Below are 27310 nucleotides of genomic sequence, written 5' to 3'. Positions count from 1 at the left end.
ATTAATTCTACGTATACGTAAATATACTGATTCTGCTGTAAACTATTATTATGTAACGTTAACCCGCTTCTAAATATAAAATACAGAAGTAGACCTCTCGTGTACATGGACGAAATCTGCTTTCAAATGTTAGCTAACTAAGAAAAAAACTCGTCGTGTCGCTTTGTGACTCGTCGTGTTACGTTGCTTCGTGTCACTTTCTGACTCGTCCCGTTGTGTCGCGTCCTGTAGGATCCAGTGTGCGGTTGGCCTCACACCAGATCTGAAACGACTAGTCACGACGCGACGCAACGCAACACGACGGGACACTTTGCTTCCAACAAAACGAAAGGAATATTAATCCTATCGACACCCCCTTCTTTGTGAAATTCCTGGTCGTATACGGCAAGATCATCTTTAGTGCTAGCCGATATATCGTCCAGGCGATATCAACTAGAAGATATATCGTCACGATATTTGGCGATATATATCATGGAGACGATATATCGGCGATATAACGATACGGAAAAAATATTGTATTGTCTGTGATGATATTTTCTTGACGGTATATCGCGATATCAAATAACAGATATCGTCAATCCCTAGTAATATTGACATGTATATCTTCCCAGACAAAGCAACTTAACAATTACTTTCTAGAAAGCATCCATTGGGTATGTGCTGACGTAAACGATTCCCAGAAGTGTTTAAATTGCATTGTACTCCAATGTTGATAGTGTAACACAACTTTTTGCTGAGCTTTTACTGCTGTGTTAGAGAGCGCCATTTAAAGACAAAAGACAGGTAAAAGCTCACAGGTCGTTGGCACTCTTGCGGACGCAAACAAAGGCCCAGGTGAAGGCTATGACGCAAAGCTTATTTCCAACTAAGAGCCAGCTATTTGTGAGAACACCTCGTCGTCGTTCGGAGAATAAGAAGTCAACAGGAGGAGAGAGGGGAACAGAAATCATCTCTCGAGAGTCCTTGACTACATCACTCAGACCCCATATTTGCCTAGGTTTAAGGATTCCAGGCAAGAATACATGCATATATACATTATAAGGCCTATTCCAGCTCTTGAAATGCCTTATGTGCCCTTAAGTATATCTTTTGGGCAGTTTCGAGATGATCCAGGAGTTTTCTTGGGATTTCCATCGACAGTGTTGCTCGTGGTGAAAAGAGAAAAGTTACTAGATTCTTGGCAAAAAATAGAGCGCAAATGAAGTTTGATATTTTCTTTCTAAGTTCACTTCATGCCAAGACAGACTAGAATCAAGGGATCCTGGATTCGATTTTCAGTGTAAGCACATTGAACAATGGTTTCAATAAGGTAGGTGAGCCAAAGGTAGCCCGTGCTTCCAGGATGGCCCACTTTACAAGAATCATATTAGTATATAACACAGCTAACAAATAGCATTACATTAATGTACTCAGTCACTCTCAGGTGCATATGAACAAAACCATCTGTGTCGGTCTTACAGCAGCCATTCTATGTAAGTTATTCTGATGGTTGTTATTTTCAGGTAAGTAAGAAAGTTATGCTTGTACATCTTTAGAAGCTGGGGGTGTGTCCCCCCCCCCAAGGCCGAGGACGCAACCCCCCAAAGTCGTTAATGAAAATCCCCCCCAAGAATTGTTCATCATCATACCTCCTCCGGAGGCGGAGTTCTGGAGGAGCCAGGGGGAGCCTGGCCCCACCAACTTAAATAAGACTAAAAATAACCCATGATTAAGCTCAGTTACTACATTTTTGTTATGAAGCCATACCGCAAATCTTGACGTTCTAAAAAGCCTGAAGCCAATGGCCTGCTTTCAGCTATAAAAAAGTTGGATTTCGTTGTATGTTTATCAGTATTTTCTGAATATCTCCCCCTCATAAATGTTTTATCCCAGTCCCTTCAGAAAGCTGATACCTCAATAGCTCAAAGTTCCAGTGTAGCCAACGGAGTTATTAAGGAGCTTGAGTTCCAGCGAAACGAAAACACTTGGGACAGAAAATGGAATGGGATAAAGGGTGTTGACAAAGAATTAGGTGTAAACATTTTTGAAGGTGGAGGTGAAATGGATGAAGGCACAAATCCAGAATTGCCTAGACTGATATCAAACAAATTAGATGTTTATCTGGTTTGTTCTTCAATTGGCCAGAGAACCAGAGGAGAGACATCTGCTGAAACATTTTCTACATTTCAAAGTGAAGTAAACTGGAAGAAAAAAATACAAGTGTGATTATTTTATCCATTGCTGGATATTTTGATTGGCGAACTGAAAAGAAGATTTAGTGGTGAAACTTTGGAAGTTTGCTGAAGCCAGTGAAATATTTATTCGTCTGGATGAAGAAGGAGCTGCACGTTTCATTGAGATTTGCTCCATTCCTGATATTGACACAACAATGTTTATGGCAGAAATGACAATTTTAAGAAATGTAATGGAAAGTTCCGGTTTGAGTTTGATAAGTGCGCCTTTGAAGAATGTTGTTCTAAAGATAGTGGACACAGTTTTGAGCAAATATACAGAAACACACACAAATTTTAGCATTCTTCTGAAAATTGCACTTACCCTGCCATCAAATAGTGCCACTTGTGAGAGGACATTTTCTGCTATGAGGCGAATCCACAACTGGTTGCGTTGCACAATGGGTCAAGAGAGATTGAACAATTTAATGATCTTATACTCTGAATCAGATGTTGTTAAACAAATTAACTTAGACGATTTGATTGATGTGTACAGTTTGAAGAAAGAAAAACATAGAATGAGTTTGTGTTGAGTCAACAGTTATTGTTGAGGCATCAAAAGAACTTTTCAATTTAATTTTTCTAAAATTTCTGAAGCTTACTATTGTACCGTAATTTTTTTAAAGTAATACGATTATTGTATCAATAAAAAATTAATGAAATGCAAAATGCAATAATCGTAATGTTTTGCTTCTTTTAAACTTGACAACCAATATACTAATTAATATTTGTTTACTTAAGCTAGGAAATTTAACATTTTCAAATCTAAAAGACCTAAAACTCAGTATTTTTAAGTTTTTGTTTCTTTTAATTTCCGGGGGAAGGCCTTCGGACCCCTTATAAGCTAGGGGATTTTCAAACCCCTCAGGTACATCATATGCTTCTCCCAGAGTCTGGCTCCCCAAAGCAAATGCTCAAACTCCGCCCATGCCCTTCCCCCCTCGCACAAACACAAATATAGTTTGGATAAGCACCCATTAATTGATTTTTGATTGAATGTCGATAATTTGATTTCATTTATTAAAAATGAAATTTTTGAAACACGTAAGCTTTAGACAACAAAAACTGAAAGTATTTTACAATTATCCAGTCAGTCGTAGTACAGGAACACATACAAGCGAAACAAATCGTGCCTGAAATCATTCAACACTGAGCCTGAAGTCTGTATTTCGTTAGTTCTGAGCCGACTCAGAACTACCACAGAAAAAAATTCCAGGCATTGTTTACCATTGGCCGAGATGCCAACAGTCGAAAGGCGAATGACACTCGAAATCTTTCATGTTTGTATGAAGATACATAGAATTGGTAACTTAAGTTAAACTATAAAATTTTGTCCCCTCCAGAAATACCCATGACTTAGGCGCGTCATGAATTCCCCTTGTGGGCAGCCCTGTTTAATAATCTTTTTGATCATGCAGTGAAGATGACTTTTGAGTCAAAGCAACGATACCTATTTTTGTTAAAAACGTCGACCAGAAACGAGTTCCTTAGGTGGCCAGCCGCTGATTTGATTTATTTAACTGCGATTTTCTAGCACATTTCGCTAATCGCAAGATGAGTTTGAGTTGCTGTTTTAAGTCCACTTTATGCACAGTAAGGCTAATGGGGACTGGACCTACAGTTTAAAGTGGACCCGAACAACTTGTGCCTCCACCGGGAATCGCGAGATGAAAATGAGTGATGATATATATGATGCAATTGATGAAGGGAAAGTCACAAAGAACATCCATGCCCAGGCCGAGATTCGAACAAGACAACCCCGAACCACTTCTCCACAGAGATCGGCTATTCGTCCTCACTGTATGCATGTCAATAACCAACATTTTGAAACCAACGATTTTCTCTAATAAATTGTAGAAACGTGAATAAACACGAATAAATATGTTTTCAAGCAACATTTTCTAAGAAACTATAATCAGTGGCATGGGCGTCCAGAAAGGAGGGGCAAATGAGGTGGAGCCGTGGCCCCCCATGTAAAATGAAAGTCAACCAAAAATTATGTATTTCACATATATAATTTCATTTTAGCCACAATAATATGTGTTAATTATGGCATGAACACCATGAATTCAAATTTAAGTAGTTAATGTTTACTTAGGGAGCAACACTATTTTTGGGGAAAATGTGCCATGTTTGCCATCCTTGGAAAAAAAATACCTTCCTTGCCCCTCCCTGGAAAAAAATCCTGCGAACGTCCATGGCAGTGGGCAACATATGGAAGCCCTGTTCCCAAGGTGGCCCACATGTAACAGATTTGTATTTCTCTTTTTTTTTTAGTTACAAGCAATTTTACAAAATATCAAGTTGGTACATGATGTTAATTGGTCATAGAAGTTATTTCTTTTAATTTCAGAAATTCGTCTCTCATTAGAGATTTGTAAATTGTCCTAGAAGCTTATCTAGGACCACCTTTGGTTCACCTACCTTACCACTTTAAACATTACGTTCATTTCAATGGCCTATGTGAGCATAAATTCGATTTTAAAGAACAATTAGGCCACGTCTATACCTTAAAATTGTTTCAGCACAGGATTATCAACCTTAAATAGGCGGCCTATAGATGATGGGGAGTTCTCCGATAGCCGAGTGTTTAGTGCACTCGATTATTGGATACATGTCCCGGATTTGATCGCTTGTAGAAACTACAAACTTTTGTCGTTAACGTATTGTAAGAATTGGGGATATAAATTAAAGCGATAGTAGCGAAGAGTGGTCTCGAAAGCCAGAAAGGAGCAGTGATGGGATTAGATGCTCGACCACTAGTCTCCCAATGCAAAATCACTTGACGGAGTGATTAGCACATCGCGCTAAGACGCCAGGGGTCCCGGGTTTGAATCCTGGCCTGGGCGTGGATGTTTGTGAGTGTTGATTCATCAATATCATCACTCATCCACATCTTCGCAAAGTAGCCAAAAGTGGCACAAAAAGAGAAGTAAAATAAAGCAAATCAATCTATCAATCAATGGAATGTTGCATCAGGGAGGTAAGTTTAGTTGGAGGGTAATCCGGTTGCGACTTCTGCTGAAAATATAATTTCTATCATTGAAGCAAGAAGCACGTGGGCCAAAAATACCGTGCGTTCGTTTTGGCTCGTGGCAGAGATTGCGCTTGACTGCAGAACGGCGAGACATGGCACAGATGCCGACATTTTACGCCAATGTCTTTAGCATTCAGACAATTATATGTATATTGCATATATATTGCTAAATATATTTCCGTAAATATAACAGGGAAGGCACAAGTCGAAACTGCCAACATCCGCGCCGTACCTTGCCGTTCTGCAGTCACGCGCAATCTCTGCCACAAGCCAAAACGAACGAACTGTAGTTGCAGACTTCAAATAAAATATTAAAGAGGAACGACAGATTTTATATACGAAGTGGAATCCAAAATTTAGGTACTGGCGCTTTATCTGGTCCAAAACTCACCATGGGGCTGTTGGCTGCCGTTGCCCTCTAAGAAGTCCCCTTCTGCTCGGTTCATTTCAATGACGTAAAACCATCGGCGCTTTTTCAAGTTGATTTTAGCAGGGGCACAGAAATACGTTACAGGGGACAAGTCTGGCGACTATGGTGGGAGGGTATCTACGATCATGTTATCTTTGATCACGCGAATAAGAAAGTGTGATACCTTGCGTTGTCGTGATGCAAGAGTCAGTTGTTTATCATCAAAGTTCTGGCCTACGCAGCCAGCACAAAACGTCATTTTAGATGGTGAAATTGACATAATGAATACTCAGCAGTAAGAATGCATTGGCATTCCAACGTCTGCGAATTTTGGTTCCATAAGATCAAAATAATTTAATCGATACAGAATTTTGAAAAAACCAAAAAGACACATGTGTACATTATCACTAGAAAAATATATATTTGTGAATAACCTAGTCGGAATATTGACATGATCTGTAAAATATTAAATAATTTCATAAAAAGGGTGAAAGTATAGTTTTTGACAACTTATAAACATTGCTATATATACAAAATCACTGGTGCTCTCTGTAAGAAATTCAGGAACATATTCATAGTGTGCGACTTCAGGAGAACAAGGCATTTTCTCCCCCCCAAAAAAAACTCAAGAAATGTATACGTTATAACTAACTAACTCTCTAGCATTCTTTAACCCGAAGGTTTTTGACTACAGCAACACAAGATTTACATGACGTGTTCCTATCTTGGGCAAGATCAAATCAATATTTTTCATCCTTACCGATTTCCTTTAAGTGCATATCAACGTTATCCCTTCATCTTCGTCTTGGCCATCCTACTGGTCTCTTACCACCAGGCTTTTCCACAAAAATCGTGTAAACTCCTCTTTCCTCTCCCATTCGTGCCACATGGCCTGCCCACATACGTCATCTTGATTTAATTATTCTAATAATATCCGGACATGAAATTTATACGTTATACATAAAAAAATTGTTGTCAATCTTTCCCCACACAATATTTATATGAAATTGGCGCCTCTGATACCCATGACTATTTTATTCAATATTTGTTAAAATTCATTACAAATATTTAATAGCTTTATACTACTATCATTGGAAAATTTATTGAATATGTTTTTCGTTTTCCATTTTAAGTATTATGTGCCTACAGTAAATTAACTAGGCCCAATAGGCACCTTCGGATTACATTACACTTCACCTGATACTTTTTCAGAATGATTTAAATTTAATCATATTTCTGAAACACACTAACAACTAAATTAATGTAGTTAGCATTTTATGGGTAAGTATCTACGTACAGTTACTTCGAGCGCCATCCTTTAACAATATATGAAGAGTCTCCATGTTATTGACGAACTGCAAAACATGATTAATAATGATTGATTGATTGATGGATTTAGTTTATTTTACTGCGCGTTTTGTGCCTCTTGGCTAATTTGCGAAGATGGGGATGAGTGTGAAATGATGAAATTGATGAATGGACATTCACAAACAATCGAGCCCGAGCGGAATTCGAACTCGGAACCCTTGATGAGTAATAATAAATCTGTACTGTTATATAACATTATAGTTTATCCTTCTGTATGTTGAAAAGTTTAAGTGATGGTCATATGTGTTAAAAGATGGCAGTAAATAGGTCTTTGTATGAAAAATGGAAATTAAAATAACATATTATCACATTCAGGATTATAATAAAGTTCAGTGGTAGGTGCTATTTTGTTTCCTATACTAAGTAGTATCAGAAAAGTAGCAGTGAGCCTAATCTTTAGAAAAGTAAAATCAAATGGCAGAGTACGATTTGTATTAGAATATATCCTAATATACAACTGATAAGCTCAAAGCTATGTTGTGACTGCATTTCGTTGGTATCAATTTTGTTGAGCCTCAGCTTGAAGAGTAGAAAAATAACCATTTTATGGTGTCTGTCCTCTGTCGAGCAATAATATATGATAGGATATCGAGGAAAGTTGGATTCACAAATACGACGCTGTTCCTTGTCGGCGAAATTTGACTGATGGCTTCACAAGAATGGACAGTTGTCCGGTACGAGAATTTCAATTTTCTTATAGTAGATTTTTTAAATTCACAGGAATTATGTTTTTCTTCCTTTTCTTCTCTCTATTCGAATACAATATCGTTTGCACGTACAAAAAATGAATGAATTACTGATTTAGATGCAAATGCAATCAAATGTTGTGTTCGGTTGCCAGCATTCAGGCTTCAAAACGGTCTTCTTTGAACAACTGTAGCGCAGAAACGACGCACCAACGAGGAAAATGCTACTTAGAAAAGGTGTATGTTTTGATATCCTCTACACGTTTCCGCGGTCCGTGGGCGCCATTAATATGACACCCTCTGTGTGTGTGTGTGTGTTTGTGTGTACGTGTCGCTTTTCTGCTACTTTTGGCTATCGCGACGATGAGGATAAGTGAAGATATAATGAAAGTATACTCACAAAAACCAGGACAGGATTCGAACCCAGGATCCTTGTCTTCTCGACTCCTTCAGATATTCCAACCGCCTTTCATTGATGATCTCGACACTGTCCTTCGTAGTACCTGCAACACGTAGAAACATGACAGAACAACCACTCCAGCACCACACTAGAGGCTAAAATAGCTCCAGACTGGCTCATGGATAGCAACATTTCACTTATATCTGCGTAATATAAAGTCCGACCGGCCAAAGAATAAACTACAGCAAACCCAGACTTTTCGCCTCCAGTTGTGGGAGTTTCAAGAGGGGAAAAGCGGTGTTGCTACACGCTCGTACACGACACCTTATGCTGTCAACATGCCCCTTCGCTCGCATTCCAGGGAGAGGCAGGGAACCGGAGACCCATTCGCTTTCTACGCGGCTGCAACCATTAGGCTTCGCCGTGCCTGGTCTTGTTGAGGGTGCCACCTGTTTCGCAAATGACTCGAAACAAAAAAATTGGCAACGCAGAATACCACGAGAATTTTCCCTCACCATGGCAACTGGGGCGAGCCGATTGGTTCAGAGGTTCATGTGACCCTCCCTGGCTTTCGACGGAAAAGACAAAAATATAATTTTCAAGTTTGTTCTTTCGCCGCAAGATGGAAACACTGCCAGCCCGCGGACGCACCATGAGTGAATTTATTTGAATATCCTCGGAATGGGTAATGCTACTGAAGAAAAACGTGGGGGTACAAGAGAGTATGGATTTCTCCACATGTGGCAGGTCGAAGCGTTTTTCAAAGTTGATTATTAAGCTAGATACGATCTGTAAAAAATAAAACGAATAAGAATTTTTGGAATCCGATGTATTCATTATGGGGAATCAACTTCAACATCAAGTTACGGCTAATCAAATGGGAGTTTCACTTTTCTGCTGGGCAATCACTTCTTCAAACTGCCCTCTTCCCGTTGATATCATTTTCTATTCCATCGAAAGTTTGGTATTCCCAAGATAACAAATCAAAAAATACTCCCATATGCTCAATGCATTTCTCCTTGCCTCCTGTCAGTGTTGCCGAACCTGGTGGGCATAAAAGAGCTAAATTTCACCTTAAATGGAGTTAAAACTGACATTCAAGGAGATAGATTTACGAAGTCCTTCCTACAGTAATGTTAGTTGTTAAAGGGGTGGGGCGCTGCTATTACCGTTAACTCTAAATTGATGACAATTTATTCTTAGTTTTCGCCATCCAGACCCAACGGCATCACCCATCTCATGGTCGTATGAAATCGAAAATAAAGGATTCCCTGATAACAATATTATGCCAATTTTACGTCAACAGGGCGCTAAAAAAAAGTAGCTGGGGATATAAGAGGGGATGGGGCTATGTGGGCCGGACAGTGATGGTATCATAGTGAAGCACGGGAGAGGGCGTCCCAGTTCACAGACAAACGAGTCCATGAAAGAGCCAGATCTGGCTCCAATACACCTAAGTTGGCAACACTGACTGAAAAGCCAGGCGGAGACTGCCTCGCATGCCCTTAAAGCAAACGAGAAATATGACCTGCCAAGCTACAGTAGCCGAACTCTATCAACGCAATTTCCAGTGACCTGGAGCAATCCTCTTACCTCTGGCAACATTGATTTTTTTCCAGAAGACAAGAGATGCCTCTGAATTTCTCTTCCCACGCATCTCGGCACCACGTGACGATCCACAAGGGCTCCCCCAGTGGCCATCAGTGCCCTGGGTCGCCACCTGACCTTGAGGCAAGGCAGGCACCGGGGCACGGTGAAAGTGGACGCCAGTTACACAGATCTCTGCGAACGGGACGCTCCGAGATTCCCCCCACTGACACGTAATCACACGCACGCAAACAAACGCACACTTTCACGCTCCGGACCGCGAGCTTCGGTAGTTCCTAGCATCTTACGTCACACAAGTGGATCATGGGAGGGGCTGTACCGACTGTTCTTGCTCTAGCGGTAAGTACAATTATCCAATTTCTTAAAAAGACCGCATGCTTTCTCAATGCACAACTATAAACACCCAGTGTACACTCGCCGGCAATAAAAATGGGACACCGAGATCCTGAACTGCTCGCTTCGCTGCAACGCGTTATGTGTGTTGCCTAACTCTACGGCGATCAGGGGAATTTAATAGCACATTTTCAATGACAACTTCATCGATCGCCGTAGGGTTAGGCAACACACAACGCCTTTCAGGGAAGCGAGTATCTAAGGATTGCGGAGTCCCATTTTTATTGCTGGTGAGTATATCTTCAATGTGTATTTACCCTAGAATTGAGGACCTATCATGTGATGTAATCATTTCAGAAAGTTTACGGTTCATAATAATATCTTGAAAGGTAATATTTGAGAAAGTTCGTACTCACCGTCACACACTGGCGTACACAAGGTTGGAGCTGATGGGGCTACAGCCCCTTCCAAGATTTTGAAAAAAAAATCAAATGAAACCAGTAAAGTGCTAAATCGAACAACCCAAGCTTAAAATGACACTACATTATCATTTTTGACATTAATCAACTTTTTTAACGAACATTAAACTTAGGAAATTGTTATTGTCTACACCCTAGAACGCAACTATGTGGTATCTGCTTTTACAATTCCAGCCCCATCAGAAAAAGAATCCCTTCTTTAAACTCCCTTAGATATTGAAGGGAGACGTTTTACCTATTATATTCCATTTAGTGCAATCCTAACTACATTTGCAGGCAAATGATAATGGTTTATGTGTAAAAAACCCGATATGTGATTCATATCTTAATAATTAATCTATGTATTTATTGTTTCAGTGCAATCAGATTTAGTAATAGTAGATCCCGTTCAGAGGGCAGTAGATTATAAAACACAATGTAGACTATATCTCTGAAGCTTAGGGAATGTAATTCACATGAATCTTTAAACATTAGTTGTGCTACAATTTATAAGCAAACATTTTGAAACGAAATGCGTGTCTTAGGAGTAGTGCACATGGGATTAATTTTTCCTTTGTTACACACTCTATGGTATGCTATACAATTTGAAATAAATATTTGGATTACATTCCCGGGCAATAGGGAACAACGTGTCTTGCGTTTAGAAGAGGACAATAACATTTTCAAAATATAGTTTGTATTTCAGAACTGGAATAGAGGTGTGGCTAAATAGTAAATTTTGTGACCGCCATAAATTTAAACCTTTCGAGCAGATTTTTGTTTATACCCGTTAGCCTGATATTACAATTAAGGTAAATACAACAACGTACTTCAAGATCAAAAAAGTGATCTGTAATTATTGTAGCTACTAGTGAGATCTCTTGAAGTATTTATTTAAATTTATTTTAACTCCTGCTCTAGTATTGCATACTTTACACGATTGAAGCATTTAGTAGTGCATAACTGGCATCATTGTAAGAAACACTGGTTATGATCGATTTAATGATAAGAATGACATATGATGAACTTTGTCTGCAAAACTTGCTGATAACGCATGACCATCTCCCTGAATCACTATTCCAGACCAGGGCCCATAAGCTCACTGTGTTTAACGATGTGAATTGAAATCAACATTAGACTTACGTATATCAGAGACAATCATTGACAATGGAAGAAAGCCTTATTCATTTAAGCAAAATTGAATAAATAAATAAATGAATAAAATTAAATAAACAGGATTATTGCAGGTTTATCACCACTCGCGAAATAAACATAGTAATATATGTATCTCTGATCGGCTACATTGTTACATGTTATCGTTCACTATCTGTAGATATTTTTACATACGTATATTTACTATGTACATGTGTGTGTATATAACGAGTGTTAGAATAAGGAAGGAGAAAATTCAATGCTGCTCGGGAATTGCCATTTTACCTTCATTGTATGACAGAGGTGCCCATCCCCCCAAAGGCGAATGGCGCAGCCCCCCAAATCATATCACTCGCGCTGAGGGAGAATGATATGAACCATATCGTAATCCGCACAAAGTATATAATTACGATAGCGTGTCTACAGAAAGTAACTTTTTCCTTAGCTTTACTGAACACTACACTTTATCTGCCCCTCCTCCATAAACAGAGAGCCCATCACTCAAAACCACCCCAATAATCGTTCATCATAATCGATAATATCACTTGTCTTGTAATGCAGCTATAGTATAAAACTTCACATTTACCTCATTAACGCCAAACACACATCCTATCAACAGATTACTGCGAGCGAAGCGGGCAAGAAAACATTACATCAGTTTCTTTACAGGCTTTCAAGACTATTAATTTAGGATGTCAATACTTCCTTAGTGTTTTTCAGCTTCTCCTCTGGCACGTTCGGGATCGAAAATGTGTGGATACTATATCACTAAATACAGTCTCCAAAACTCTCTCTCCACTACAGAAATCCCATGAGGATCTAAGATTTAACACTTTATCAAGAGCTTTCTATCTCTCATTAGAATTTCCGCAACAGTCTAAGACAATAGCAATAATCAAGAATTGGATATCCCCTCAATTTAATGCTCAATCCGCCTCTAACTAAAATATCCGCCATAATCTAAGACTTAGAGTTGGATACTGCTCCCCCTAAAATATTATTCAGAATCCCCCCAGACACCCACATGTCATTTAAGGCCAAATATGTAAAAGTTGAATATCTCTCCCCCCCCCCACCTTCGATAATACCCTTAAACACTTTCTTTTCTTAAGCTAATGGATTAAATATGGTGCATTTAAGGTGTAAAATCTTTACGTATATATTGGAAAAATATATAATTGTTGAATTTTATATTATTTGAAGGGAAAAAAATCCCCTCAAAAAATCTTGATGGGCCCCTGTTGTATGATAATAATGTATTACTAACACTGTGACGTACAGTCACCGGCAATAAAAATGTGACACCTTATTCCTGAAATACTATACTAGGGTGAATAAAAATCATGATTTTTATTTTTGAAAATCCTGTTTGATGATTATTTTTTTTAATCAGATTTTTAAAAAAAATTTAAATCGATTTTTTTTCTTAAAAAAAACTCTTAATATTGCTTGTATGGTTTTTGGCACTATATTTTTTTATACGAAAACATTTTCTAGTAAACAGTTCTGTAAAATGTTTGTTTGATTGATTGATTGATTTAGTTTAATTACTTTGCGTTTTGTGCCTCTTGGCTAATTTGCGAAGATGAAATTGATGAATGGACATTCACAAACAACCAAGCCCGAGCGGGATTCGAACCCATGACCCTTGGCGTCGCAGTGTAAAATATTTGAAAAGTTTGGTTAAAGCATATAAAAAATTACATGTAAATATACAATTTTCTGTTTCAGATATTGAACCTACTATGGATATGTTTATTGAGTGTGTTAATGAAACTATAATAATTTCAGTAATTTTTCTTCCAATGATAATAGAACATTCTGGATGTATCTACTCTATAATTGGAACTTGAAACATTTTTATAGTGTTTGTAGCTGAACTTTGACAATTTTTTAAATGATAGTTTGCAAAATATCAGCTGCCATGTTTATTTACAGGTTAATGATAATGACACTATCTATGGTTTAACATGATTTTTTTATAAATTTCTATACATTTTCTTTGGCTGTTTCGGTCCACAAAAATTATTGAATTTTAAATCATGAGAAATTGAAGTGTGTTTACAATTTACATTTTACATTTCATTTCGTACGAGCTTCACCCGACCAGTGTACATATATATTGTTTCCTTTCTATTTCTTTCTTAGAGACAAATAAACACCATTAAATGATTATGAGATTAATGTACTTTCACGAAATGATTCTGATATCTACAAAATCCTTATGTACATTATTCTATGATATAAATCGAAAATTTTTTAAATATATATATATATATAATCCTGATTTAAATCAGTCCACCTTGCTCGCTTCCCTGCAAGTCGTTGTGTGTTGCCTAACTGAACGGCGATTTAAGATGTTTCCATTGAAAATTTGCTACTAAAATCCACTTATCGCCGTGGAGTTACGCAACACACATAATGCCTTGTAGGGAAGCGAGTATTTTAGGATCTAGGTGTCTATTTTTTCTTGCCGTTGACTTTATATCACATGAAGTTAAGTCATGTAAACTTTACCAAAAAAAGAGTGATGTGAAATTTTACATTTGATTTTGCAGCTAGACACGCAGTACTCCACTTCTCACTCTATCTCCATTTCTCACTGTCTTCTCTTGCTCTCTCTCTCTCTCTACTTCTCTTACTCTTTCCCTCTGTTCTGTCTGCTTTCCTCTCTCTCCCTCTATGTTTCCTTCTATTTCTCTTATTTTCTTTCTCCCTTTGTCCATTTATGGTTTCTTTCCCTCTTTCTTCCATTTCTCCGTCTCTTTCACTCTCTGTCCCTTTATCGTTTCTTTCTCTCCTTCATTCTCTCTCTTCGTCTCTCATCATTTCTGTCCCTTTATCAGTTTTCTCCTCTTTCTTCCTTTTCCTACGTTTCTCTCCCTATCTGTCCCTTTATTGCTCCTTTGCCTTTTATCCGTCTCTCTCGCTGTTCCCTTTATCGTTTCTTTTCCCTTTCTTCCTTTTCTCCGACTGTCTCCCTCTCTGTCCCTTTATCGTTTCATTCCCTCCATCCTTTTTCTCCGTCTTTCTTTCTCTCTTTTCTCTCCGTCTCTCTCCCTCTCTGTCCCGTTATCGCTTCTATCCCTCTTTCTTCCTTTCTCTCTGTCTCTCTCTCTCCCTCAGTCCCGTTATCGTTTCTTTCCCTCCTTCTTCCTTTTCCTCCGTCTCTCCCCCCTCTGTCCCTTTATCGTTTCTTTCCTCTTTCTTCCTTTTCTTCGTCTCTATCCCTCTCTGTCCCGTTATCGTTTATTTCCCTCTTTCTTCCTTTTCCTCTGTCTCTCTCCCTCTCTGTCCCTTTATAATTTATTTCCTCTTTCTTCCTTTCCTTTGTCTCTCTTGTTCTGTCCCTTTATCGTTGCTTTCCCCTTTCTTCATTTTCTCCGTCTGTCTCTCCCTCTCTGTCCCTTTATCGTTTCTCTCCTCTTTTTTTCCTTTTCTTCGTCTCTCTCTCCTTCTCTGTCCCGTTATCGTTTATTTCCCTCCTTCTTCCTTTTCTACGCCGTTCTCCCTCTGTCCCTTTTTTGTCTCACTCTCGTCATATCTTTTCTGTCTCTCATTTTGTGTGTATTCTTATTCTGTCTGCAATTCTCTTTCTCCCTGTCTCTCTCCCTTCAAATTTGCCGCCTTTTCGGTAATCTGATTAATCTGCCAATGGCGAAAACACTTAGGAAAGAAAGAAGACAAGGAAACAGAAAAGAATTGACTCCATCCCAACCGATAACAATGAAACATACCAAAGCGACGAAGGAATCTTGCTCTCGTGAATCATGATTAGAGAAGGTGTACTTCATGAAGCGATGACGTAGCCTGTAATGCTTCTCTCCCCTCTTGAAAACCGGATCAAGACAACCATTCCTCCGCTATTAGTCATTGTCGCCAGCGTAATTCTATGGAAATATTCGTACACCAAGGGCATGCCGATCTCTTCAATGCACGATCACTTAAAATAGACGCAAAGCCGAACCTGTAAATCAAATGGGCAGTATGGGAGGTAGGCTGGATGTATTCACGTATGCTCAGAGTTGTCTTATAGCTTACCATACTTTAAAGATCAATTGTTTATGATTAATTTAACGTAATGAACACTAATCCCCAATGATAGGTCTATATTTGGCTGACGAATTCTTTTGACTGCAGGATAACATATTATATTTCGGATTGGTCTTGTATTGATGACATACTTTTTCAAATAATTCTAAATACCCTTTCCAGTCTATTTTGAAATTAAACATTTTTTCAGTTCTTTCCTTTTTGTTTTCTGATGGAGTACATTGTGGTCAGTTCTGCGTGCCTCGGAGGCATATTTTAGCTTCGGATTACACTTTAAAATGAAGATCCGTCCTGATTAGCCTATCTGTGCATAAACTGGACTTAAAGCAATTTTAGCATCACGGTTGTGACGGCCCCGTGGATCCACACAATATGAGTACATGCTTATTAAAATTATTAATTTTATATTTGACAAGTCACTTTCTATTAACGATTAAAATTTGTACCACGCTAATTATGTTTTATGTTATTCATTTGCGCTAACTCGGTATAAACGATGTAATATTTGGAATTATGATGTTGCTATAGCAACGAAAATCAATAGTCATGATACAGCAAAGCATGTAACGAAATCGGAATACAAGTAATAGTGAACAGCATCTTGCTGAGTTCTCTCTCCCTCTCTTCTGTCTGCTTTCCCCCCTCTCTCTCTCTATCTTTGGATTCCCCCTCCCTCTCTGTTTCTTCTTTTTCTCTTATTTTATTTTTCTCTTTGTCCATTTATGTTTTCTTACCCACTTTCTTTCATTTCTCTGTCATTTCTCTGTCCCTTTATCGTTTCTTTCTCTCCTTCTTTCTCTCTCTCCGTCTCTCATCATCTCTGTCCCTTTATCAGTTTTCTTTTATTTCTTCTTTTTCCTCCGCTTTACTCCCTCTACGCAAAATGATTAACAAGTGATGGTTACAAGGTTGAAAGTTAACAATCCTGTACAACAATGTAAAACAGCCAGTAACAGTGTTGTTATACGCTTACATGACCAAGAATTATATTCTGGTTGATTTCACATTTCTAACGGTGAAAGCGGCCCCGGCGCCTACCCAGCGTCGAATAACATGGGTACCTGGGGGAAACCCTGGGGGGTAAAGGCGGTCAGGGGCGTGATGCTGATCACATCACCCCCACTCACGACCGGATCAAGAAAGTGTGGGGCGTTACCCCCACACCCCCTATACGCCTTCATGGCGTGGTGCTATGCACAGGGGAACACTTTACCTTTTTTTACCTTTTTGATTTCACATTATTGGTCACAAGTGAGCTTCAAGATTGATATAATTATATCAGATTCGTTCAAGGTTGGTAAAAGAAAAATCACTGAGTTAACCGCGACATGAGGATCAGAGGAAGATGGAAGGGAATGGCAAGAAGAAGGCGTGGTCTTCTTGATGGGGAATTGACCTAAAGTTACTGCGGCAAAAGGGATGTACATAAAAAGGTTACAGATTTAGGCCTTTGGAGTTTCAACCTGCGTACATTGTCAAAACACCTTCCGCAGATAATTATTGTTAGGTTGAACGTGTCCCATCCTTAAGGATTCTTATGTCAATCAAAAATAATAGATTTTACTTTCAAGAAAGTCTGCGAATTACAATTACTCACTCGAAATGGTAAAATTCAGATACAATGGCAAATTTTTGTTAATGATATCTTATAAATTACGAACTCTGAAATTATGAGAAAATTGACGTATCTTCCTTCTTCCCTTCTTGAAATGTTATTTGAATAACTAAATTGCTTAGTTAAAAGTACGTTTTGACATTTTATTGAACTTAATGCAATAAATGTTTACAATTTCATTTTGTTTGGTCTTCACGGTATAATAATGGATAATGTATAGTTTTTTTCTTTAAATTGAATAACTCTCCCTTTGGCACTCCTGAAGTTCAAGGCTTATTTCCACATCAACACAGTGCTGCCATCTGTAAGTATTTCTGGTACAATTAGTCCCATCCGCCATCGTTGTTAATTTCCTTCAAGCAATACTATCTCCATTTTGACATTTTCGTCTTGCTATTCTTATAGGGTGACCATAATATTTTGACACAAAAACGGAACATCTCAAGGAAGTCAGTTTACCCCCTCCTGAAAAATCGGCAATCATAAACTATTGTTTATTATTATTAGTTAAACTAAAATATATATTATCATTCAGGAATTCATTAATAATTTCTTTTGAGTTTGTGTTGATACAACATGTAACAACATGTACACTTCTTGGTCATACTTATTCACTGCTCTGGAAATGAAGAAACCCATGCAAAACAATAAAAACCGCAACGCAAGATAACGTAACCATAAACTGCTGCCTGCTCGAATCTTTGCGACTAAATAGCAACGTTAAATATAAAAAAAAATATAAATTTCTATGAATAACTTGAAACTTTGTTTCTATGACACTAGTTTAAAAAATGTCATCCACTATATTTTAGCATGAATTTTTTCCTATTTTTCTGTCTTTTCTCTCCGTCTCTCTCCCTCTCTGTCCCTTTATCGCTTCTATTTCTCTTCTTCCTTTCTCTCAGTCTCTCTCCCTCTGTCCCGTTATCGTTTCTTTACCTCCTTCTTCCTTTTTCTCCGTCTCTCTCGTTCTCTGTCCCTTTATCATTTATCCCATTCTTCTTCCTTTTCCTCCGTTTCTGTCCCTCTCTTTCACTTTATCGCCAGTTTCCCTCTTTTTCCTTTTATCCGTCTCTATCGCTCTGTTCTTTATCGTTTCCCCCCTCTTTCTTCCTTTTCCTCCGTCTCTCTCCCTCTGTCCCGTTATCGTTTCTTTCCCTCTGTCTTCATTTTCTCCGTCTCTCTCCCTCTCTGTTCCTTTATCGTTTTCCCCTTTTTATTCATTTTCTCCGTCTCTCTTCCTCCCTTTATCGTTTCTTTCCTCTTTCTTCCTTTTCTTCGTCTCTCTCCTTCTGTGTCCCGTTATCGTTTCTTTCCCTCCTTCTTATTTTTCTCCACCTCTCTCCCTCTGCCCCTTTCTTTGCCTCACTCTCGTCATCTCTTTTTTCTCTCTCATTTGATTAGCATCGAAGTTTGATCTAATTTTCGAGCTAGCTTCTAGATTTTAATAAAGCGTGACATATTGAGGATTTTTAAAATATGGACGGGACATTTGGGCGGACGTTTTTAAATGTCCCCCACACGATAAATAAATCCACAGAAACTAAATTCGCTTCTTTGAACTGATGCCTTTTCCCTATCAAAACTGCTATTCTGTTCAAGTCTCTACAATGACGGACGGCTTCTCTTTTTCATGTTCGAAAAAACACAATTGTAGAAACTCATTGTTGAAAGGCTACATTTATGTTAACACTGATGCAATGTAATTGAATGTAACAATGTTTACCTAGTGCTCCAAAGTGGAAGATCAAAAGAAATAACGGTGCTCTATTTTCTATGAAATCTTGTTCGGAACATGTTGTCCCCGTAAAAAGGCACATGCACCTCTACTTTCATTGTATGTCCTACATCAGGACATAATTTGAAATTCTTTCCTTATCTGTGACTGCCACACCTCAAGAGTAACACATGAAAGTTTCATGAGCATTATCTAATTTCTGTGTGCAGTTACTCTTTCCCTAATTATTTTATGCATATGTCACATGCGTTTGGGGGGGGTGCTGAATCTGGGAGGCTTAGGCCCCCTAGTCCCTACCTAACTACGACTATGACGGGACTTACGGTCACCCTAGACCGGTGGCAACCCACCATCGTGAGGAAATTGGGGAGCTACGAGTGAGTAGCGTAACCCATTCCGGGAAATTTACTTAACGACCCATTACCTGTTTAAGATCTCCACCCCTCTAGGTAGGATTGTGGGAGGGAGACTGGCAGTTGGGAGATAGGCCAAGTCCCTTCAAAGGCTGTAGAGCCAAAGGTTATGTTATTCTGATAGATCTTGCACAACCAGGTTTCTCAACGGGATTCTTCTCCCATATTCCCTTTCACGTGATCTTGGCATCGAAATCTTCAGGCAGGATCTAATTAATCTAGTCATATTTGCACATACGGATCCATATTTTGAACCAATGTACTTCTTATTCAACTAATCTTTTTTAATTGTGGCTGTCTTCTTGACCTCTGTGCATTGAGGCTTGTTATTTGAATATCAGGAATGCATTTCCAAGCCAGAAAGAACCTTTCCAATACGAAAGGGGTACATTTTGTACTTCATTTACTTTTCCTTTGTTTAATGCATTAATAACCGAAATACAGATACATGTGCAGGGTGGGAAATAACCTTTTGCTACGGGTCTGCTGGAAAAAGTAACAGCAATTAAGAAATTATGGTAATACCAAATGTTTACTACGACAATTGTGGTTACAAAAACAAAATTAGAAGTTAGTTCACGACAAAGCACCTTGCTGCAAGGCAAATGCTACCCAAGACCTTATTCGGCGAAGTGGCATTGACTTCTTCAGCAGTTCTGAATGGCCGGGTGCATCACCGGACCTGAATACAGCAGAGCACTTTGGGGCTATTCTGAAGGACGCAGTTGAGTCCTTGATGATAGTGGAACGTGGACCGGACCGCTATTCCCGGGCAACACTCCATCTGGAACAAATCCTCCGTGACAAGGAATGGAATACAGACTTGTTTGTGAATCTTCTGAGCTCCTACCCTGATCGTCTTCGTGCTGTGAGAGAAGCAAACGGCGGACATACTAACTTTTAATTTTGTTTTTGTAACCACATTTGTCGCAGTAAATATTTTGTATTACCATAATTTCTTAATTGTTGTTACATTTTACTGTGGACCCCTAGCAAAAGGTTAGTTTCTACCCTGTACATAGGAATACACAGTACAAGCACAATATCAACATTAGTATTAGCCAGTTAGGTTAGGTTAGGCAAATCTTCTACTGTTTTAGGTATTGCAGGTCGATGTCTTTCTCGAACATTATAAAGGCTGTGTTTAACGCCATTGAAATTAGGCATTCCCGCATACTCCTCGTTGGTTAGTTTAACTTTAGCCAAATCTTGCCTGAAAAAAGAAACATTTCTCTACACGATTGGCTATTTTTACTTTCACATTTCCCTCTGGGCGAAACGGTACTTCCGTTCTGGCGTGGGTTATCACATGGGCTAATAAAACAAGTTCTTCGGTACTGGGCGAAAGTCGCATGGGCGAAACGGGCATGAATCGACTATTATTACTGCTTCCGAAAACAGAAAATTCAAAATCTAAAAATCTTCCTCGAATATTTTAACTTTGTGCTTTTCTTTATTTTAATGAGAAAAAAATAACAACTTTGAATGGCTTCCTCTGGGCTTGGAGTCCTAGATTTCAGCCCCCCATTTAAAAACACGTCACCGTGAAATAACTAATAGTTTTTCTTTTTAACTCTGACACAGTTAACGTGTTTTACAGGACACAACTTTTACATAACGTTTTGTACGTACCAAGTCTTTGCATGAAATACTCAATATTATCCACGAAGTTTGTATCATACGAAACATTACAAATGCTTTCCTTCTTGGAATACCAATGATGTACGTATCTCATGGGGTCTAGAAAGATGAAACATTTATTTTGTAAGAAAGGAAATCGGATAAAATTTACATATTACAATTTGTCAAGTGTCACATCAGGAAACCCAGCTAGGAAAAAAAACAGACTTTCCTGTTGAAAGCTAATGTATAATACAGTATGAATTGAACTGTTTTTAGTCCATACACAGAAAGGCTAATCGGGACTGGACCTACAGTTTAAAGTCGGATCCGAACCACTGTGCCTTGTGCCTCCACCGGGTATAGAACCCGGGACCCCATGATTAATACATTATGAAATTATATAATAGGGCAGAGACGGAAACTTATTTTTTTTTTTGGGGGGGGGGGGCAGTGCAAGGTTGGCATAAACAATATTTTATGTATGTAAATATATATATGTCTCTTTACGAGGAGGCAGAAAGTGCCGTGCCCCTACCTCCACCTGATGTCGGCGCCTATATATTGGGTTACAAACTGTACCCCTTTAGCATTACGAGGAGATTTGGACACAGTTTACAGCGTGGGCTTGTCAGCCAATTCTCAATAACTATTGTACAGGGGAAGAGAACATGTTTAATTTTACCAAACGATTCCCAACATTGAAAGTCATGTCACTGTATTTGTACAACATTAACATGATTCTTACAAAATACAACATGAAAAACCATGTCATGTACATCTTCCTGGTCATCCTTGACCAACTAAATCAGGAAAAACCCAGCAGGTATAGTAGAGATGAAGCAGAGCTGTAAACAGACAAGAAAAACTGGATGACAATTTGTATCGTTGGCTACAAGACAGCCGCTTCTTTGCCGTTCGCTTTGAACTTCTTCAAGGCCTCCTACAACACTTGGCTGGCTTCTGGTAACAATCGCCAGTAGGTCATCCGGTTTATTCTGCAATTCTTGACCTTCTCGGGAGATTGTGATTTATACTTACCGATCTACAAAACAGGTATAATTTCACCATTCACTTTCGGTTTTAGCCTTATAAGCTATTGAGACCACCCTGTCGGAATACAGAACTGGAAATCTGCCATTTCTCACATGTGCACATATGCCAAAAGGGTTGGTCCCGTGAATCTGGACTACTCTTGCGCTGATAAATAAATAATATTTACATAGACATTCCGATACATATGCCGTTTCGAAGTAAGTTTGTCTCATGGAAGATTAACGTACAGTCACTGGCAAAACAAATCGGACTCTGCGGCGTTGGTAGAAGTTGTCATTGAAAATTTTATATTAAAATCCACTTATCGCCGTATAGTTAGGCAACACACAACACCTTGCAAGGAAGTGATTATTTCAGGATACAGGTTTCCCATTTTTATTGCCTGTGACTGTACATTGGTGGATAAAAGTTCTTCTCCATAAAACTATAATGAGAGTAAATAATGCCGGAAGGGTAGGCAACACACATTGCACGTTTAGTTGATCGGGTGATTCTGTCTGTCTCAAGAGCAACTCGTCTTTCATGCAATAGCCAACAGACACAGGAAATGTAGGAAAGTCACGTGACTTGTCAGGTGGAATGTTGTTCGTCAGAAAATCGACTTTTCTCAAGCCAGGTCTCAGAACCGACAAAAGCTACACGTTATATCTCCGAAAATGATTCGCCTAAAAACGTTGAACGTAACGCTAAAATAATTATTGCCTTAATTATATAGGCTACTATAGGCTCCTATATGTGCCGCAGTAGCTCAGTCGTTAGGACATTTTATTACCATGCGAGAGATCTGGGTTCGATCTCCGACGGGAGAGGATCGGGATTTTGTCCACCTGTTCAAGCTGCTCCGGTGCCCACCCAGCGTCGTATGAAGTGGGTAGCTGGAAGAAAATCAGGAGCGTAAAGACGGCCAGGGGCGTGGTGCTGATTACATCATCCCCGCCTTCGGCCTGATCAAGAAAGTGTGGGGCTTTAACTCCACACCCCCTACACGCCTTCATGGCTTGGTGCAAGGCACAATGTAGCATTTTGCTTTCCAATCTCTACGTGGACATTTTTCCAAGTTCCGTAGGGATGTGAATAGGCTCCAATTTATCTTGACACAATTCATACGTGTTATTATTTCGTTATAAGAACAACGTCCGATATCCTGAGTGTGGGGAGAGGGGTATAATTCAAACATGTGACGTGATCCTTTTCCCACTACTTCATTCTCCGATTCCTCGTATCAGAAATAAATCTCAATTCCACACACTGAAAATGTATCACTTTCTACGTCTTAGCATGCAAATATCTAGTAGCAAAGTAATCTGTGGAAAAATAAAAATTAACGACTTATAACGCACTCTGGAAATTTCGTAGGGTTCTTTTTCCCAATTTGAACTGACATTCATAATATTAATTAACAATACCAATGTTGACTAAATAATACGTAGCTTAGTCGTTCTGCTACTTTCAATTCTTCATTAGCGTAGTCACCGAAACTTTTCCTCTTAGCCTTCCCGATGGCGTAGTGGTAGCGTCGTTACCTTGAAATCAAGGAGTTCCGGGTTCGATAGCCGGTGGTGGCACATGATGGTTCGGATCCCACTTTAAACTGTACGTGCAGTACCGATTAGCCTTACTGTGCATAAAGTGGACTTAAAACACCAAATCAAAGGAAAAGGGAAAAATCACCGAAACTCTCTACAAAGCCAGAGGATCCAGGTTTGAATCCTGCTGAGGCTTAGGTGTAGCATTGCATTCGTATAATTACCAATCATCTTCATCGTCGCGATTATCGCAAGAGGTGAAAATGCGATGCAAAATAACCCAAACAGAAGCTTGGTTACGTTGGATACGTGGTAGAATTGTCTTAAAAATCACTTCCTGTGATGTAATAGGATTTTGATTAGAGACCATTTGTATATCTGATAAATAAGTCTTCTGCGATATATCTGTAATGACTGTAATATATATCATTGTTACGAACAATAAGTAGTTTCACGTTCATCACACTGTTTGGTTGTTTAGAAATCGTAAGGAAGAAGGATCTCTAAATTTCCGCTTTCACATGGTAATGAAACCTGAACATAAGTTCAGTGTAGGTCACAAAAGAAATTTACATATTCTTATGATCTATTTTAAACTTCACGAAATCTAATTCCAATAGAATACGATACCACTCCTTACGTTCCTGTAAATGTTCACCATTAGTCTGGCGGAAAAAGAAGTAACGAAGATTTCCGTGTTTCCGTGATTGATTGACCTGTTTGATTTTTCTTTGCTTTTCTGGCACTTTTGGCTAATCGTGAAGATGAGGATGAGTGATGATATGATCAAATTGATGAAGGAACACTAAAAAAGAACACCCATGCCAAGGCCGGGATTCGAACCCGGGACCTCTGGCGTCGTAGCGCGTTGTGCTATAAACAGGATCGACTTGTGCCAAGATTGAAACTCACTAAAAGTTTCTGCTGCAGGAGAGATTTCCTTGTGGCCGTCCAATAGAGAATAAAGTACATGAATCATTTTCAACTGTAGGCCCAGTCCCGATTAGCCTTTCTGTGCATAAAGTGGAATTAAAACATCAAATCAATCAATCAATACATGAACCATGGCATTCAAGTTTATACCCGGCACATCAAGCTGATCGATGTGAGGTGCAAAAACAATCACATGGACAATAATCTACCAAGACTATTTTGTAAACTAGAGGTGAAAAAACTAAACATATGCCTACAGTCCGAAACCAAGTGTTAGATAATAATCAAAATCTAATTATTGATAACACGTTTGAATCAGTTTCCAAATTCAAGAATTTCGGAGTAATACAAAATAAAATTTCTTAGTTATTTATAATCTAAGTTAGGTTGGATTGGAATAGATTTAATGTGAGATCCCCAAATTTTGTGCAAGTTCTGAACAACGTTCTGTTATCTTCTTTCAAAGAATCAGGTCAGAAAACGGTTTTGTAAGCTGTATGAAACTCTTCGGTTTTCTCGTTCTTTCATAATTTTGAACGCCTTTTAATGGTAGTGCAGCATTTCCAATAAGTTCATATGAAGTAGACTTAATAGAGGAAATGCGTGTTACTTCTCTCTTAGCTTAACTTACTTAATGTATTTAACATTTGCGAGCTTTATGAACTGTGTTCAAGTTTTAAAAACAAAAAGGAGAAAAATCTTGTTTAAAACAGGTCAGAAACGACTCGTTTCAACCATGTACAAGGGAAACTACAATGAACGACTGATTTGTAATACAAATTTCGATGTACATATATTTGAATAGCACCAGTGAAATATGAAAATAATCTCACACGAACGATAGTAGAGCATTTTGTGCAATATCGATTTAATGCCAGAATGCAATCTATATCAAGGTATTTTATGTTCTAGAAATTATCACAAAACTGGAATTATCTGCATTATGCTTAATTTAAAATAATGTTCTCTTCTGATTTTACAATTGCAAAGAATTATCAACTTCGTTTGGAAGGGAAAATGCATGCTGCGTTGAAAAGGTAGAAAAGTTGAAGCGATATTCTCACAGAAATTATATCGGAAGGTATTTCCTCAATATATAAATAAATCATACATTCTGCATCACTCTTGCATATTTGAAAAGTTTTGCTTTTAATGGATTAAGCAACAAGTATTTAAATATAAGACTTACCTTTGAGTTTTTCAGATGTTTCCTTCTTCCAGCATGTGAGGATTCGTTATACTCTGGTAACTTGGATTAACTTTCACGATATCGCATTGATCATATCGTTAGAAAGCACTGAGTGAAATCTCGGCAACAGTGTTGGCTAAAATCTTCACCACGTAGTATATTGCAACGAAACGCTACTTCAAAAATTTTAATGATAAGCACTACTTTCCGAAGGAACGAAATGTTTTCATTTCTTCACATAGTATTTCAGATACTTGCGGGAAGAGCATGCGATCTATATTTCACCACGAAATCTTCCATACTAGTCATAAAAGAAAAAAAATGCACCGGTATTCAGCGCCATCTGTACGCAGTAGTTTGAACATGACGGGGACCTTATATTTTCTGTTATTTACTTAAATACCTTCAATCGTAACAAAATTATAAGGATCACAGGTTCTAGCGAATACAACAATCTTTTATATCGGAAAATTTCTTCCTTACCTAATCTATATTAGTTGTACGGTTATCCATTGAAATTTGGGCTATGCTTTAGCATGGCCTTAAGAAGGCTAGAGAGTTAGTTAGTTGCAATATTTTGTAACCTGTTAGGTTCTGCACAATTTAGGGCTGGGACCGAGTTCTCACAAACGTGCAAAATCAACAATCCTTTCATTTATTGCAAATCGTCACTCTATATCTTAAAACTCAAATACCTTCTCAATCTGCTCATTTGAAGGTTGACGCCAGGAAATCTCCACGAATCGTTTGCAACAGCTCCACATGAAGAGGAAGCCTCAAATTTTCTCATCTCTTGCCGCTTGTTTCCTCTTCCTTAGACTTTCCCACGGTTTAGGGTTCCCGAGTAATGAATGAAAGGGAAACGAAAGACGGCAGGATATGCTTCAGTGGCGGAGCAAATTTGGAAGTTAAATAAAGCAACCTTGAAACACGCACGGCGGAACGTCATCAATTTGCAAGACTAAAAAATCCCGTTAGCTACGCCAGCTGCAGGTAAAATTCGATCTAGCCTTGAAAGTGATGCAATCACAGTTAATGGTTTTTCGAAAACCAACAAGCTGCGACTGCCAACAAGTGAGCTGGTTTTCTTAACCAGTATCATGTCGATTCAGGGGTGACAGTGCAAACACCATTTCATTACTGGTCAGTTTTTATTGTAGAGGTTCAGTTTTCTGCTACCATAAATCATTCGCCATTCCCCATTACTACGTATATTACATTGTGCAAAAAAGTTATGAAAATGCCTTGAGAACAATAAGAAAAAAGTGTGACCTTGAATGAAATATAATTGATTGATTTGCTTTATTTTACTTCGCTTTCTCTGCCACATTGGGCTAATTTGCAAAGATGGAAATGACTGATGACACACTCACAAACATCCATGCCCGGGCCGGGATTCGAACCTCTTTTCTGGCTAAATTTACCGGACCTGATATACATTTGTTCATTTCTTCTACATTGTTGATTAAGTTGTTAATTCCTTTTTCCTCATTTGAAATGTTATAT

General features: G+C 38.6%; 1 protein-coding gene across 1 annotated transcript in view; it reads left to right on the top strand.

The window, feature by feature from the left end:
• Positions 1-9891: 9891 nt before the first annotated feature.
• Positions 9892-27310, top strand: part of LOC146002049 (cuticle protein 14-like) — a 135130-nt gene continuing 117711 nt past the window's right edge. The window contains exon 1 of the mRNA XM_083139762.1: positions 9892-10057. Within this exon, the coding sequence (XP_082995888.1) occupies positions 10022-10057 (36 nt within the window). The 5' untranslated portion in view covers positions 9892-10021. The remainder of the gene's footprint in view (positions 10058-27310) is intronic.

This window comes from Lepisma saccharinum, chromosome 18, assembly GCF_977018435.1.
Source record: "Lepisma saccharinum chromosome 18, izLepSacc3.1, whole genome shotgun sequence".
In the NCBI taxonomy this organism is placed as follows: domain Eukaryota; kingdom Metazoa; phylum Arthropoda; class Insecta; order Zygentoma; family Lepismatidae; genus Lepisma; species Lepisma saccharinum.
Note: the sequence above shows the minus strand (reverse complement) of the source record. Positions and strands in the feature narration are given on the sequence as shown.